Consider the following 16,230-nt stretch of genomic DNA (forward strand, 5'->3'; position numbering starts at 1 on the left):
GGAGAGGAAGAGGAGAGGAAGAGGAAGAGGAAGAGGAGAGGAAGAGGAGAGAAGAGGAAGAGGAGAGGAGAACAGAGGAAGAGGAAGAGGAGAGGAAGAGGAAGAGGAAGAGGAGGGGACGAGGAGAGAAGAGGAAGAGAAGAGGAAGAGGAAGAGGAAGAGGAAGAGGAAGAGGAAGAGGAAGAGGAGAGGAGAGGAAGAGGAGAGGAAGAGGAAGAGGAGGAGGAGAGGAAGAGGAGAGAAGAGGAAGAGGAGAGGAGACCAGATGATGAGGAATAGGATAGGAAGAGGAAGAGGAAGAGGAGGGGACGAGGAGAGAAGAGGCAGAGGAGAGGAAGAGGAAGAGGAAGAGGAAGAGGAAGAGGAAGAGGAGAGGAGAGGAAGAGGAGAGGAAGAGGAGAGGAAGAGGAAGAGGAAGAGGAGAGGAAGAGGAGAGAAGAGGAAGAGGAGAGGAGAACAGAGGAAGAGGAAGAGGAGAGGAAGAGGAAGAGGAAGAGGAGGGGACGAGGAGAGAAGAGGAAGAGAAGAGGAAGAGGAAGAGGAAGAGGAGAGGAGAACAGAGGAAGAGGAGAGGAAGAGGAGAGGAAGTGGAAGAGGAAGAGGAGAGGAAGTGGAAGAGGAAGACGAAGAGCAGAGGAGAGGAAGCAGTGGTTGCTGCCCTCGTGTGGTCGACGAGGGAACAAACGCCTCTGTGAGCTCATGTTTTAGCCACATTAGCATCATGGTTGTACGGATGGTAAAGTTCATGTGACTCCTGCTGTTTGTTTCCATTTTGTCAGTGTTTACTGTGATTGAGCTGTTTCAGGCCACAACAATCACCCCAATGAATCAAACCAACAATAAAACAGAAGCGACACACAAGTTAGAGGATTTTTATCGTTTGGTTGATGTTGTGTTCGAGTCTTCCAGCACAAAGTGCTTCACAGGATGATTATAGGTGATAAAAGTGGGATGAAATGAGGAAACATGAACAAACTTGAAGTAAAAACAAGTAGCTGACATAAAACCAGGTGCTGAGATGTGACGACGTGTTGCAGGTGTCAGATAGTTAATGAAGAACTTTGAGCTGCTGATTGGAGCTTTATGGCTTCATCTCTTTATGATGCACAATAACTCTCAAACAAAGTCACAAGTCGACTGAATAAACTGGACTGTGAACACAGACGTCTCAGATCTGCAGCCGTTTATCAAAATGGAGTTTTGGCTTGTGCTTGTTCTCACTTTGGGTAAGAAAGTTTGCTTTACGGTGGAGGTTTGACGGGACTCTGCAGGTGTGTGTGAGCTTTAGTGATAACTGAGGTGTTAAATGCAGGACGGGACAGTTTGACCCTGATTAACTGTTTTAATTATGATCAATCTGTCGTCTGACCATCAGAACAGGATCTGAAGTGATATCTCTCTTCTTAGTTCATCACTGTGTGAAAACAAAAACATTATAAACAAGTATTTCTTTACATCATATATTTTTATCTTGTGTTCACAAAGAGTGGTTTTAACGTTCACCGAGCAGGTGATGTTGTTTCTGTGTCTGTGAGGTTTTGTGCTTCGGTCGGTCGGCAACATTACACAAAAAACAGATTTGCACCAAACTTGGATGGAGGCCGGATCTCACATCGAGAGACTTGTGGTGTGGATCCAGATGAAACAGATCCAGGATTCAGTTAAACTGAGGTGTTTTTCCACACTGTGGTTCATTACTCAGGTGTGGATCGAGGCGTATCAGGTGTGTGGAGTTCTCGGATCTAATATCACTTCATCAAGTTTTCTCCTCTCTGATGAATTTGTGCCAAATCCAGTGGGACACTCGGTGTTCTGGTGTTGGCGTGTTGACGGGAGTGTGGACCGACTGGTTCTTTAACATCCTGTTTGCAGCCGTTTGGATCATTTAGTGCATTGATCGTAAATTAATGTTCAGAAGTTGATGATGTTGATGTTTGATGGAATATCCCGTCTTGAAATATGATGAAAGCCTTTCTCGTTAACAATATGTGACCAGTGTCAGTCTCTCACCTCTTCAGGCTTCTTTTGAAAATTTCAATGGCTGCCATTAAAACCATTTATTTCAAAACACAGGAAGTCGTTCAGGCAGATGTTGGTGATTCTGGAGGAAAAGTTTAGGTTTTAACGATGTGAATTCAAATGTAATCATCTAAAATACGTTTGTATATCTCCTCCTGCTACTTACTCAGAATATAAATAAGAGTTATGTGAAGAAAAAAAATGCATAAATACAACATTTCAACATGATGTACAAACATGGTCAGATCACGTTATCATGACGTAACATAACAGGAGCGTCACCGCCCAGATACCTGCAGGTGTGACAGGTACAGTCACCAGGCTCAGGTACCAACATCAGGCGGTGCTGAAGATGCTGCTCAGTTCTTCCTTCAGACTTCTGATTTTAATACTCGTGTTTCTCCTCACAGTTGTTTCCACAAACATCAGTGACGGCACCACTGTGTCACCACCACACACCTCCGTCACCTCCGTCACCTCCGTCACCTCCGAGCAGCTTCCTACTGCTGCTTCTGTTCCCTCTGACACTCCGACTGCCTCCTCCCGCTCCACCTCCACCAGCGATCGGACCACCTGGCATCCCGGTCTCACGTCTACTGGGTCGGGTTCTGCTGCAGACACACTCAGTCCAGCCACCGTTAGTTCATATCCACCAAGTCACCCGCCGTCTCCTCCTGATGGGATCACTCCTCCATCAGAGATTCCAGGAGTCACTCCTGCAACTCCTGCCAGTCCTGCTGGGCCCACTGAGCTAACAGCTACTCCTCCTCCTCCTAATACTCCTGCGTCTCCTCCTCCTCCTCCTGTTAATACTCCTGCATCTACTGCTCCTCCTCCTACCTCTCCTTCTCCTGTTGAAACCTCTCTTCCTACTACTACTCCTACCACCACTCCTCCTCCTCCTAATACTCCCGCGTCTACTGTTCCTTTTCCTACTCCTCCTCCTCCTCCTCCTCCTACCACTCCTCCTCCTCCTGTTAATCCTCCCTCCACTCCTCCTCCTCCTGTTAATACTCCTGCATCTCCTCCTCCTCCTCCTCCTCCTACCACTCCTCCTCCTGAAACCACTCCTCCTCCTCCTCCTCCTACCACTCCTCCTCCTCCTGTTAATCCTCCCTCCACTCCTCCTCCTCCTGTTAATCCTCCCTCCACTCCTCCTCCTGAAACCACTGCTTCTCCTCCTCCCTCCACTCCTCCTCCTGAAACCACTCCTCCTCCTCCTCCCTCCACTCCTCCTCCTGAAACCACTGCTTCTCCTCCTGAAACCACTGCTTCTCCTCCTCCCTCCACTCCTCCTCCTGAAACCACTGATTCTCCTGAAACCACTGCTTCTCCTCCTGAAACCACTGCTTCTCCTCCTCCCTCCACTCCTCCTCCTGAAACCACTGCTTCTCCTGAAACCACTGCTTCTCCTCCTGAAACCACTGCTTCTCCTCCTGAAACCACTGCTTCTCCTCCTGAAACCACTGCTTCTCCTCCTCCCTCCACTCCTCCTCCTGAAACCACTGATTCTCCTGAAACCACTGCTTCTCCTCCTGAAACCACTGCTTCTCCTCCTCCCTCCACTCCTCCTCCTGAAACCACTGCTTCTCCTCCTCCCACCACTCCTCCTCCTCCTCCCTCCACTCCTCCTCCTGAAACCACTGATTCTCCTGAAACCACTGCTTCTCCTCCTGAAACCACTGCTTCTCCTCCTCCCTCCACTCCTCCTCCTGAAACCACTGCTTCTCCTGAAACCACTGCTTCTCCTCCTGAAACCACTGCTTCTCCTCCTGAAACCACTGCTTCTCCTCCTGAAACCACTGCTTCTCCTCCTCCCACCACTCCTCCTCCTCCTCCCTCCACTCCTCCTCCTGAAACCACTGCTTCTCCTCCTCCCTCCACTCCTCCTCCTCCTCCTCCCTCCACTCCTCCTCCTCCTCCTCCCTCCACTCCTCCTCCTCCTCCTCCTACCACTCCCCGTCCTCTGGTGTGTCATAATGGTGGGATCTCCCTGGATGGCGTCTGTGTCTGTCCTGATGAATGGACTGGAGAGACCTGTTCACGAGGTACGACTCTCATGAATCTGCACCGTCTGTGTTGATTCATCGCAGACAGTCGGCCGACTGACCAGGTGTCAGTTGTGACCGAGCCAACAGCCGCCCACAGTCTGACCGACTGATCCCATGAAGGCACATCGTGTTCCCGCTGCCCTCAGGGTGGCTGATCAGTCTGAGCTGCCTGGTTCTTTCTTTGAGTTAAGAATAAATAGTGCCATGTCTAACATTTGGCTCATCTAATGGTCTAATTCATTAAATTTGTCCTCTTAGAGAATTTTTGTCGAGCACAACAGCTGAGTGGGTTTAATTTCCCACGCACACCCATCGGCTGGTTTGCATATTCTGAGGAAGTCTGTCCAACAGGAACAAGTGGTGGTAAGTTTTCACAAACGTTCAGTTTGCATCAATCAAGACATCAGTAGTTACTGCCATCAACACCCTGCTGTCAGGCTGACACCCATCCATCAGGTACACCCACACATACAAGTGTTTTTCTGTCCATGTGTCACGTTTCGACTCATTTCTGTCCAGCTGGTAAATCGGAGGCTTCGACCAGGTGTTCCACCATCAACGGATCACCCAGTTTTGAACCTAAAGTGCAGCGTCTCCAGTGTGACCAGACGCTCAGCGACATACAACAGAATGTGAGATGATGCTGCAGTGTCCCTTCCAGAAAGATCAAATTTGGTAGCAGAGTATCTTTGCAGTCGGCAGAGAGAACGTGTGATAACAGCAGATGTTTCCTCCCTCAGCTCACCAGTCCAGCTGATTTAGAGTCGCTTGCGAGCAGCACTCAAATTCTGACCTCCCAACCTGAAGCGCTGACGGCTGAAAACGTTACAACAGCAGCTCAGATCGTGGACAGACTGCTGCGGTCTCCTAATGCTACAGAGGTACAAACTGTCATCTTTCACTAACATACTGTGGTATTTATATTGTGCCAACACTGTTCGGATTAGTACTGGTACTTTAACAACATATGAACACAGAGATTTTTGATTAATAACCATCAGTAATGTGTCTATAATGACTAAGTTTGTAAGTGAAAGTATTAGAACAAGTAAAGTGGCCAGTTAAGTTCAGAAAATGGCATCAGCTGATCACCTGTGTCAGGTGTCCTCAGTGAGCAGGTGTTGCATTTCAGAGCGTCAGGGTGGCAGCAGTCGCTACAGTCAGTCAGCTGCTGAGCGCTGCAGACGTCAGCCAGGAAATCAACTCCACTCTGGGGTGAGCAAACACTCCACACTCGTGTTTGATTGTCCTCGTGTTCCTGGGTAAAACATGTCTGACTCACATTTCTGTATGTTTTGCATCCAGTCTGACAGAAACCCTGGACGAGCTCTCCGTGAACTTGACCCTCGGTCTCAACACAACTCAGTCTCAGGTGGTTCAGCCGAACCTTGTGGTCCAGTCGGCACAGATCCCAGCTGCAGACACTCAGGGGGTCCAGTTCACCTCTCTGTCAGGTCAGTACCAGACAAAGTCATTGTTGTTGACCGTAAAAGAAAATGCTGAAACTTGAGTTGAGGAAGTTGATGAGTATCTTATATGATAATGATTAAATAATTTACAACAGAGGTGGTAAATGAATAAAGTTATCATGATCGGCCTTCATGACAGAATAAATATGAGAGGTTGACAATCACTGGATCTTACCGAGTTATTTGATATGATCAGTGGTGATCAGGTGTAATTAGTCTAAAGTCCACATCACAGTCTTGTGTGGTTCTCTGGTTGAGCCACAGCCAGTCAAGCATTTTAAAAGTTTTATGATTTTAATAAGTGAACAACTTTGGCATCTAAATTTGATTCCTTTTGAAACAAACAAAAATATCCATCACTATTACAAAAATAGACCTTGAATGTTCATGTTCAGTACTGTAATGACAGTGTCACTCGTGACTGTTTCTCTGTGTTTAGGAACGTCTGGAAGTTTTGTTGCTGATCGAATTGAGCTGAACACGAACACGTCAACTGTTGTGGTGGAAAACGGGTTTGTAGCCGACGCCCTGATATACGTACGATTCCCAGCAGGTGAGTTTTCTGCCATTGTTGGATGACAGAACTGGTATTACTATAATGAAATACTCCGACTAGTGTCAGTGTATATAGGCGTATTTTACTGCTAGGTAGTCAGCTGTAAAGGTTTTTTTTAGAGAGCTGTCTGTTTTTAGCAAAAGACTCCCCAGAAATGAAGATTAAATGTCTTTGTCAACCTAAAGAAGCTGCTGGTGTTCGTCAGAAGCGGCCGAATGTCTCGCTGGGTTTCGTCCTCTACCAGAACGACCGATTCTTCAGGTCGAGGCGCTACAGAAGGCAGCGGGCCACCACCAGGGTGCTGTCGGCGACACTGGGAGGCCAAGATCACAGCCTGGTGCCGGACCACGTGGAGATAATGTTCAGACCAACAGTAAGAAAACCTGTTAACAAACTTCATTCAGTGGTTTTTATATGTTTTTTCTGGCCTGGCTACACGGTGAGCCCGGTGGTGACCTTCAGAAGGAGGACCTGTGTCCAGTTGTGGTTGTTTGTCGGTTGTTGGTTTGATAGCTGTTGAATAAAACCTTGGCTGGAGGACGAATCTCAGCCCAGAGAAGACCCCATTAACTGTTGGTGTGGATGGAGCGAGGACTATTTTCTCACTTTCTTTAACATTGATGTTTTTTCCACATTTTTGTTCATTTGTGAGGGAGTAATGGATGAAAACATCAGGTGTGTTGGTGGATCTGTTGATACAGGGCCTGGGTCAGGCTGCGTTACAGAGGACTGATGGGGCTTGGTGGAGGTATGCGCTCGACTGAGTGCCATTCTGGTTTTAGCCGGTATTGACAGAGTGAGCGGTCCAGACCTGCTCAAGCTGGAAAAGTGTTGTGAGTGAATTTGTGTTGTGAATTAGCACTATACAAATACGCTGACTTGTTTCCATGAAGTCAGACAGTCTCCATTCACTGTGTGCTGAATGAGCTGCTCCTGTTTGCAGTGAACACATGGATGTAATAGATTACTTCACACTAAAGATGACATGAAGACTCTCAGGAGAGTTAACCGTCTGCTTTCTCTGATGTCGGAGTGGATTTATGGGCGTTTATTCTGGATGGATATAAACGTGTGTGAGCTCTGATTGTTAACTCACACTGTAGCTGTCGGGCGCTGATAAGGACAAACTACAGAGAGCACTGGTCCATTCTATAACACGCAGAATCTTTATTACACTTTATTTCATTATTTAATGATTGACGCTTGCATTTTAATATCAGGACAATACTGATCAATGACAACTGAGTGTTTGTTTTATGAGTGATTTTATGGCAGCGACAAACCTTCAACCTGCTGCTCATTGTTCAGGTCAGTGTTGTGTTGTTCTACAATCAGAGGAGAAACATGAGGTCCATGAATGAAACTGTCCTGGTGCTTTACATCGACAAAGTCTAAGATTCAGTTGATCCACAGCTGCTGTTCAGGCTCAGTACCTGATTCACTCACTCACACAGCCAACTAACTAACCAACCAACCAACCAACCAGCCAACCAGCCAACCAACCAACCAACCAACCAACCAACCAACCAACCAACCAGCCAACCAGCCAACCAACCAACCAACCAAACAACCAAACAACCAACCAACCAACCAGCCAACCAAACAACCAAACAGCCAACCAACCAACCAACCAACCAACCAACAAACCAACCAACCAACCAACCAGCCAACCAACCAACCAGCCAACCAACCAAACAGCCAACCAACCAACCAAACAACCAGCCAACCAAACAACCAACCAACCAACCAAACAAACAAACAACCAACCAACCAACCAAACAAACAAACAACCAACCAACCATGTCATCAGAGGTCATTAGTCGGGCGCTACTAACGATAATTTTCATCATCACTTAATCTGTTGGTATCTTAATGATACATTAAGTCAATAAAACTTTAGAAAGACACATTCAGATCTCTAGTTGCTGACAAATGTAGCAAGCAAACGTGCAGAACAAAGATGGAGAACATGACAAACTTTGGTCTGGACGTTTGTTTCCTCACAGGAGGTTTCAGTTTTTTCTCCTTTCACTGAGTTAAAGTGTGAACGCATCGGTCGGAGGTGAAGAGCTGTTCTGTCTGCTGCTCTCAGATGCTGAACGGGACGTCGCTGTACAACTTCGCCTGTGTTTTCTGGAACTATGACGTGAGCGACTGGAGCACCGACGGCTGCTCCAAAGGAAACGCTTCAGACGGACTGCTGAGATGTTTCTGCAACCACACCACCAACTTTGCTGCTCTCTGGGTGAAACTCACAACATATTATAAACCTTCAAATGAGACTCAGTTTATTACACTTATCTCAATGGAACAAACTTGACTGTTGTAGACTTCTGAAACCAAGTGTGGCTGATAAAAAAGACTAAACGAGGAAAAGCTTCGTGACTGAAGAAAAGTTGTTTGTGTTTCAGACATACAGAGAGAAATACGACTATGCAGAAGCCCTGGACTGGATTTCCATCGTTGGACTTTCTCTTTCTATCGTTTGCTTGGTTGTAACGATCGGCCACCACATTAAAGAGAAGTACGATCATGTTGCATTAAAGATTATACACGTTGTATTACACAACATAAAGATCCTGCATTTTGCACAGGACTGTTCACAGTCCTCTCGGTTGTCTCTTCCTGTCTCCTCCTGGAGCATCTGGTTTAATGTTTCCTTTCACCTTCGGCACAACTCTTCTGTCTGTTATGGGCCAGAAAGTAACCAAGTGCTTTGACTCCAGAACTTTACTTGATAGAGTTTATAGCTTCTTTGTACTCAACTATATTTCAGAGGGAAGTGTAGCACTTTCACTCTGTGCTGTGTGAGGTGAACGGGAAATATTTGTCCTCATTCTAACTCTAGAACTTCATTCTAAAAGAACTTGTTACATTTTATCCTGAAAATGTTATGACTTTATTTTCAAAATTCTTAAAGTGTGCCCGTTGTCTCTGTCCGTGATCTCCTCATAGCTTTCGGATCAACTCTAAAGAAGAGACTAACAACATGAACTTAAAGATCGCCCAGCTGTGTATCTACGTCAGCCTGCTGGCCTTCATCGTCACCTTCCTGTCTGGAGTTCAGAACTCCAGCAGACAGAACGACGCTCCGGTGGGGGTCGACGATGCAAACAACACCATCCTGGACTCTGATGAGCGCGTGGAGCCGGACAGAGGCTCGTGCACGGCGGTGGCGGCTCTGCTTCACTTCTTCCTGTTGGCCACCTTCATGTGGAACAGCGTGTACGGCACTCAGATGGTGCTGCTGTTCTGGACAGACGGGGAACTTCCTCCATACTGGAGTATAATCAGTCACACTGTTGGATGGGGTACGAGGTTTAAACATGTGATTTCTGTCTGACAGTTCAGCTCTAAGTCGGCTTCTGTAGGCGGATTGTAAGCAAAGTGCACAACTAGCCAGTCTCCATTCTGTATGCTAAGCTAAGCTAACCTGGAAATCAACAGTGAGCTGGAAGAAAATCTGTATGAGGAAGTATAAAGACAGTTATCACTTCCTGTCTCCTCCCAGGTCTGCCGGCGGTCGTCATGGCGACCACCCTGGGAGCCACCTACAGACTGGACAGTCCTCTGGGATACAGGCAGGAGGAGTTGTGAGTCCGTTATCATGATTTAACTGTTTGAACGTGTCGAACGTGTTGCTGGTTCCTGATTTTCTTGTTGAACCTTCTTTCTCTCAATCAACAACTTCTGAAACTTTGGATGTTTGATCAAGTTTAATATGAACAAATCTGAGTCTGAGGTCAGACATATTTAGTTTACATCTTATTCTTTTTATTTATTTGTATCTTCATCACGTAGTTGCTGGCTTGCAGCTCTGGACAAGAACAAACAGTTTAACTTTGGGAAGCCGATGTTTTGGGCTTTCCTGCTTCCTGTTGGCCTGATCCTGATCTACAACATCCTACTGCTGGTTCTGACCACATGGAGGACTGACAGAGAGCAGAAGAGGTAACATCAGTATCCATTGCATGTGTTCACAAACTTCATTGTTAACTACACAGAAGACAGAAAGAGGCTGACAAACAGCAGGGTGTTATTCCTTATGAAGTGTTAAGACTACTTTAAGGAAAAGTGTAAGTGTGGTTTATATCATAATTTTGGAAAAGTAAAGAAGGTAATGTTTGAGGAAAAATGTCTACCATTGTACTTTTTTTGATAATAAAGTTGTAACAATTTAAGAGAAAAGTAACAATATTTCAAGGTTGTGGTATTTTGAGAAACTAATATAAAGTAAGTTTGAGTCGATCTTGTGACTTTGTATGTCCTCTTATGTTTTAGACTTAATTCCTGAAAGAGAGTTTTTTCCTTGTATATTTCCTCTTTGTTGCTCCAATGAAAATATCTACTTTCAGAGAATAACTTGAACTCACCAACTTGTCATGTTTTGCTGATCAGCACCAAACCTTCGTCTCTGAGGACGATGTTCCTCATCAGTTTGTCTCTGGCCGTGTTGCTGGGTGTGTCCTGGACTCTGGGGTACCTGGTCCTGGCCTCTGAGGGAACCGCCCACCTGGTCTTCAGCATCATCTTCTGTCTCTGCACCACCACACAGGTACGTTAGTTTGACAGACTCCCTGTACGGACCCTCTGGGGAACTAAGAATCTGGTGGTGATTACATGAAGTAACTTTACAACACACAACATTTTGACCTTGACGTCATAAATGCAGAAACATGGCATATGAAAGTAAAAGTTGGGTTATGATAAGTAACTTTTTATTAATTGGTGCATTTCATTGCACATTTCATTTGTGATGTTGTTTTCTAATATGGTTTGTTGTCATTAGTCGCTGTCCATGTCGTCCAAAAAAATAAAACATCTGCATAAAAGTGGAGTTTTATGCAGCCTAATGAGAAAAATTGGAACCCGACACGCAGAATGAATGTGATATTCTGAACGATTGGGAACAACAACTGGAAAAGACTGCAAAATGTTTTGCACGTTTGCAGACTTTGACCTCAGATCCACAGAAACATGGCAGACAGAAGTAAATGTTTAGTAAATGTTACAAGCAGCTGTCAGCGTTGCCTCTTCAGAGGACACAAGATAGATTTATTAAGACTTCTCGTGCTTTCATGTGATGTCAAAGTAATTGGAAAATAATTTCCCGACTGGTAACATTTCTGTGAAGTCAGAACAACAACTCAGAATTCAGAAACTTATGGTACACGATCTGTACCAAACTCTGAAGAGAAAAACGTTTGATTATGATAACTTTTCTTTTTTATCAGTTCACATATTGCATATAAACTATGTGCTCACATTCAGTTTGTAATGCGGTTTTATGTTTGTTAGGCTGATCAAAATATTAAAACAATCTGTATAAAGCTGAAGCTCCATCAAGGATCAACAGACTTCAACCCATTCAAGAGGTGTCAGACTAATCAGAAAATCAGTTCACATGAACGCCTCCTCAAGTTGTGTTTGACCATCCGATGTGACGTCATCGCACAAGAAATGTCTTTCATCTTCCTGCTTTTGTGTTTTCAGGGGCTTCAGATTTTCATCCTCTTCACAGCCAGAACGCCGTCCTTCAGAGCCTCCGTGTCCCGGCCTGTCCGCTACATCTCAGCCGTAAACATGCACCTCAACAGCAGATCCTACAGCCTGACCAAGGCCTTATGGAGCACCGCTGGTTCTGAGTCCTACAGAGACCTGAAGGACCAGCAGGAGTCTCTGTTCTAGTCTGCAGGTACATGGGTGTCCTTGTGGATCACATTCATGTGAGATTATTATTCTGCTCATGGGATCCCAGAGAATCACTGAGACTTCTGACTGACACTTCAGAGGACCTGATCATCTCTGACAGTCCAGAACTGCAGAATTTTAATGTGTTTAAGTTTTCTGCACCATCAGAATAATCCAGTGATAGTTGTCTGTACATCCACAAGTAGCCTGTGAACAGGAAGTGCTAACAGCTTATTCAGCACACTTTCAGTGGAGAACCAAAATATACACGTACATTTTGCTTCGATGTGTCTTCTGCAGCAGCTCCAGGATTCAGTGACGGAACTACATTTCCCAGAAGGCATTGTGACAGAGAAATCAAGTGAAAGTCAAACGGAAAAAATGCACCAAAATGATTGTTTTCATCATCACTTTGTGTTTTTTAATGACCTGGAGGAACGATGATGAAAACTGAACCGGTCCACTTCTGCTTCAGCTGTTTTTGGTGGAAATCATTAAAAATCTCAAATAACTCAAGTAGGTGGAAATGACCAAACAACAAAAATGTCTGTTGAATCACCCTGAAACTACCACCATAATTACCCCAAATGAATTGAAAATGAACCCAATATGATTTAGTTGTAATATTCTGCTGTTTTTCAACAAGCACAAAGTAAACAGCTGGTAAATTCTTTAGTACTTTTCCAGCTGATAACACCATTTTAATTTACAACTAGTTTGTGTGTAACTTCTGCAGGTCAGTGAACTGAAATATTATCTGTTGATTTGTTGTGTTGTTTTTAAATATCAAAAGATTGACATTTAACTTTAGTAGCATGAAGACAAGTGTTATTAGATCTTAACAGATGATTAATTAATGATATTTGGAAAAACAGGGAATTAATCATTTGATTCTTGAGATGGTGAAAATAGTAAATAGTTGAAAATTGACTTCAGTTTATTGACCTGCAGAAATTAGTTAATTATTATCTGCGTGTCGTAAAAAAGCAGAATACTGTCATGAAATCATGTTCAACAAATACTGAGGTCGTCACTGTGGTCGCTTTGGGTCATTTCAGAGAAATTTCAAATATGTTGCTATTGTTTGTTTTGTACGTGTGATTTGAAACGATTTCTGTTTCGGGGGTCAGTTTGTTCTGCAAACTGTTTTTGATCCAAAACTCCTGTCAGGGACTCAAACGGACCCCATGGAACAAAAATCTCTTTTATTCATTTATAATAAATCTGAGTATGAACTGAAGTGGATCATCTTTATAAATCGGTGACTCTGTTTCAGCTGCAGGTGGCAGCAGCTCGACATTTAATAACAAAGCTGAGCAAGTTTCTGTGTGAGGGAAAGACAGACAGTACTACAGTTTTAAATTGTACATTTACTCATTAATTGTTTGTTTTTCTATGTATATTTTAGCATTGTTTTAGATTATTTTGTGTATTTTCTTTATTGTGTTTATTCAGTTACTGTGTTTCTGCTGGATGAATGTTTGGTTGTACAGTTTTGTTATTTTAAATAAAATGTTGTTCATGTATTTCATTAACTTCCCGTTTGTTGTTCTTGAGTGACAGACGGAGAAAACATCTTATATTCACTCATCGTATAAAAACAGGAAACTGCTGTCATGATAAAACTGAATTAAGACAAAATGATTTAATTTGATTGATGAAATGTTCTGTTAATGTCCTAAACTGGGCTTTCAGATTGTTTATATTATTGAAAACTAACTGAGGGTCTGAACTGGTGTCATACTGGTTGTTTGTGCTATAAACACCATTTTAAAATCAGCCTGTACATAATAAAACTATTATTTTATATTATTAAATGGTTTTTGAATGTCTGAACCGTCTTTTATTGGACTAAACTGGATATTGGTGGTGAAACAGGTCATCAGAGGTCTAAACCAGTATATAATAAAGGTCTAAACTGGTCTTTTTTATTCCTTTGAATAACAAATCTTTCTTTATATTAATAAATGGTGATCAGAGGTCGCTTTTTATAATCTGAGCTGCTAAGTTATTGAGTAATTTAGTGTCTAAATCTTAGTTTTGATGGTATAAAAATGCCTGTTGTTTGTGTTAAATGTTAGGGTTTATCTTCCAGTGGTCTGAACTGGCTTTGGGCCGATCACATGATCGTTTACTGGTCAAACCAGCACCAGTTGGACCAGTAAACTATGGTTTGTTGTCAGCCTGCACTGGAGACCTTGAACCACCAGAGGGCACCAGAACTCCAGCCAGCAGTTTACAGACAAACCCAGCTGAGAGAGTCCAGCAGGAGAGTAACTCAGTACATCTACTCACACAAGTACTTCAGTGAAGTACTTCCTCACTGTGTCTGTCTGAAGTACAGGCTGAAGTACTTCCTCACTGTGTCTGTCTGAAGTACAGGCTGAAGTACTTCCTCACTGTGTCTGCCTGAAGTACAGGCTGAAGTACTTCCTCACTGTGTCTGCCTGAAGTACAGGCTGAAGTACTTCAGTGAGTACTGAAGTTTACTGAAGTACTGAAGTTTACACTCAACAAGTCAGATGAGAAATAATCTCTGTTGCTGCAGCCGGTCCAGAGTCACTGCTGATGAATCACATTTGAATTCAGATGTTCTGACAGAACAACCCTTGTTTCAGCCGGTCGGACCTTTAAATGAGTGCTGGGACGTTCTGGACACTTAAAGTCAAACCTTCTCTGGTTTTAGAGGATCTTTGCTGCTGCAGTCACTTTGAGATGTTAAAGAAAGAAGAGGAGGAGGAATCCCTCTTTCTGACGGGACAGCAGCACTTCCTGTTGGATCAGAACCAGCTGAAGTTCTGCTGATGACTAGCAGAGTTATGTTAATGTTTGGCCCTGATGAGGCAGCAACAGTAGCGTCAGATCTTTATGTTGGACGGACTCAAACACACGCTGGACTTTTGACTTTCAGACAAAGAAAGATCCAAACGATGATCGTGGCGAGCGGCGCTGAGTTCAGGTCATCACACTGAAAACAGACGTCTGTAACGAGATGACGCTCGCTCTGTGGGTCAGAACCAGCAGAGAGAGAACGAGTGGCTGATATGTGTTGTAGTAGAAGCTGACTGATTCTGATCTGAAGTCAGCTGTTTCCTGTGTTTCCATCATGACTCATCAGTGTGAGCACTCTGAGGGATTCCCGCTGACTCAGCGTTTGGCTCTCAGCGTCTGTTTGTTGTGGATCCTCCAGCGTCGGCCCGATGACACCGAGCACAGAACCACAAGAACTCATGCTCAGCATGGACCACTCCTTCAGCGCTACAGCTGCGGTCTGCGTGTTCCTGTTGCACCAGTTTGTTTCCATAAAACTTTATTGTCATTTCTTGTGTTTACAGGATCAACATGTTGTCCAGTGAACCGGTCCAGCTGGTGGACCAGAACACAGACACAACAGGACAGACAAGAACTTAATCAATGTCCATGTAAGAATAATGAATACAGTGGGCTGTGATTTCATGTCCGCTGGGTTCACGTCCCTCCACAGAACCCTGAGTTTCCTCCTGCGCTCTGATTGGATGATTCCCTCCTCACAGTGTTTCCACCATGAGACCTGCAGCAGCGTCACTACAGAAACACAGGTTGTGTCTTTGACCTCCGACTGAGGACGGTTCTTAGGAGCGGTTCTGACTTTAACTGGACACAGTTTGATGTCCAGCAGTTCTCTGGACTCAGACCGTCCCGGTTTGTGCAGCGCCGGCGTCCACGAGTTTACGTCCTCAGAGACGATGTAAAGCTCTTTATTGTTCTTATGTAACTTCATCACATCTGTTGAAGTGAGACACGAGTCTTTATGTGAAGCTGAACGCCAATAAACTGCAGAGCAACATAAACCAGACTGAGAGCACCACAGCAGGTGGGCTGACTGACTGAGGACCAGGTGAGTCCAGGAGGATGTTGGACCCTCTGCTGCCTGAAGGTGAGACCCGCCACCTGAAGGTGAGACCCGGTACCTGAAGGTGAGACCCGCCACCTGAAGGTGAGACCCGGTGCCTGAAGGTGAGACCCGCCACCTGAAGGTGAGACCCGGTACCTGAAGGTGAGACCCGCCACCTGAAGGTGAGACCCGGTACCTGAAGGTGAGACCTGTACCTGAAGGTGAGACCCGATACCTGAAGGTGAGACCTGTACCTGAAGGTGAGACCCGGTACCTGAAGGTGAGACCTGTACCTGAAGGTGAGACCCGGTACCTGAAGGTGAAACCCGGTGCCTGAAGGTGAAACCCGGTGCCTGAAGGTGAAACCCGGTACCTGAAGGTGAAACCCGGTGCCTGAAGGTGAAACCCGGTGCCTGAAGGTGAGACCCGGTGCCTGAAGGTGAAACCCGGTACCTGAAGGTGAGACCTGTACCTGAAGGTGAGACCTGTACCTGAAGGTGAGACCTGTACCTGAAGGTGAGACCTGTACCTGAAGGTGAGACCCGGTGCCTGAAGGTGAAACCCGGTGCC

The 16,230-nt window shown here is 44.9% G+C and overlaps 1 protein-coding gene across 1 annotated transcript; it reads left to right on the forward strand.

The window, feature by feature from the left end:
- The first annotated feature begins 3,930 nt into the window (after positions 1-3,930).
- LOC119015446 (adhesion G-protein coupled receptor G7-like) lies at positions 3,931-13,618 on the forward strand. The gene is made up of 15 exons (XM_037091425.1): positions 3,931-4,067; positions 4,329-4,433; positions 4,590-4,702; positions 4,811-4,951; positions 5,203-5,285; positions 5,376-5,524; positions 5,979-6,092; positions 6,281-6,468; positions 8,188-8,340; positions 8,507-8,619; positions 9,051-9,406; positions 9,607-9,688; positions 9,897-10,046; positions 10,494-10,650; positions 11,589-13,618. The coding sequence occupies exons 8-15, from the start codon at positions 6,454-6,456 to the stop codon at positions 11,781-11,783; spliced, it is 1,221 nt and encodes a 406-aa protein (XP_036947320.1). The 5' UTR covers positions 3,931-4,067; positions 4,329-4,433; positions 4,590-4,702; positions 4,811-4,951; positions 5,203-5,285; positions 5,376-5,524; positions 5,979-6,092; positions 6,281-6,453; the 3' UTR covers positions 11,784-13,618.
- The last annotated feature ends 2,612 nt before the right edge of the window (positions 13,619-16,230 follow it).

Source organism: Acanthopagrus latus, chromosome 24 (assembly GCF_904848185.1).
Source record: "Acanthopagrus latus isolate v.2019 chromosome 24, fAcaLat1.1, whole genome shotgun sequence".
Classification (NCBI taxonomy): Eukaryota; Metazoa; Chordata; class Actinopteri; order Spariformes; family Sparidae; genus Acanthopagrus; species Acanthopagrus latus.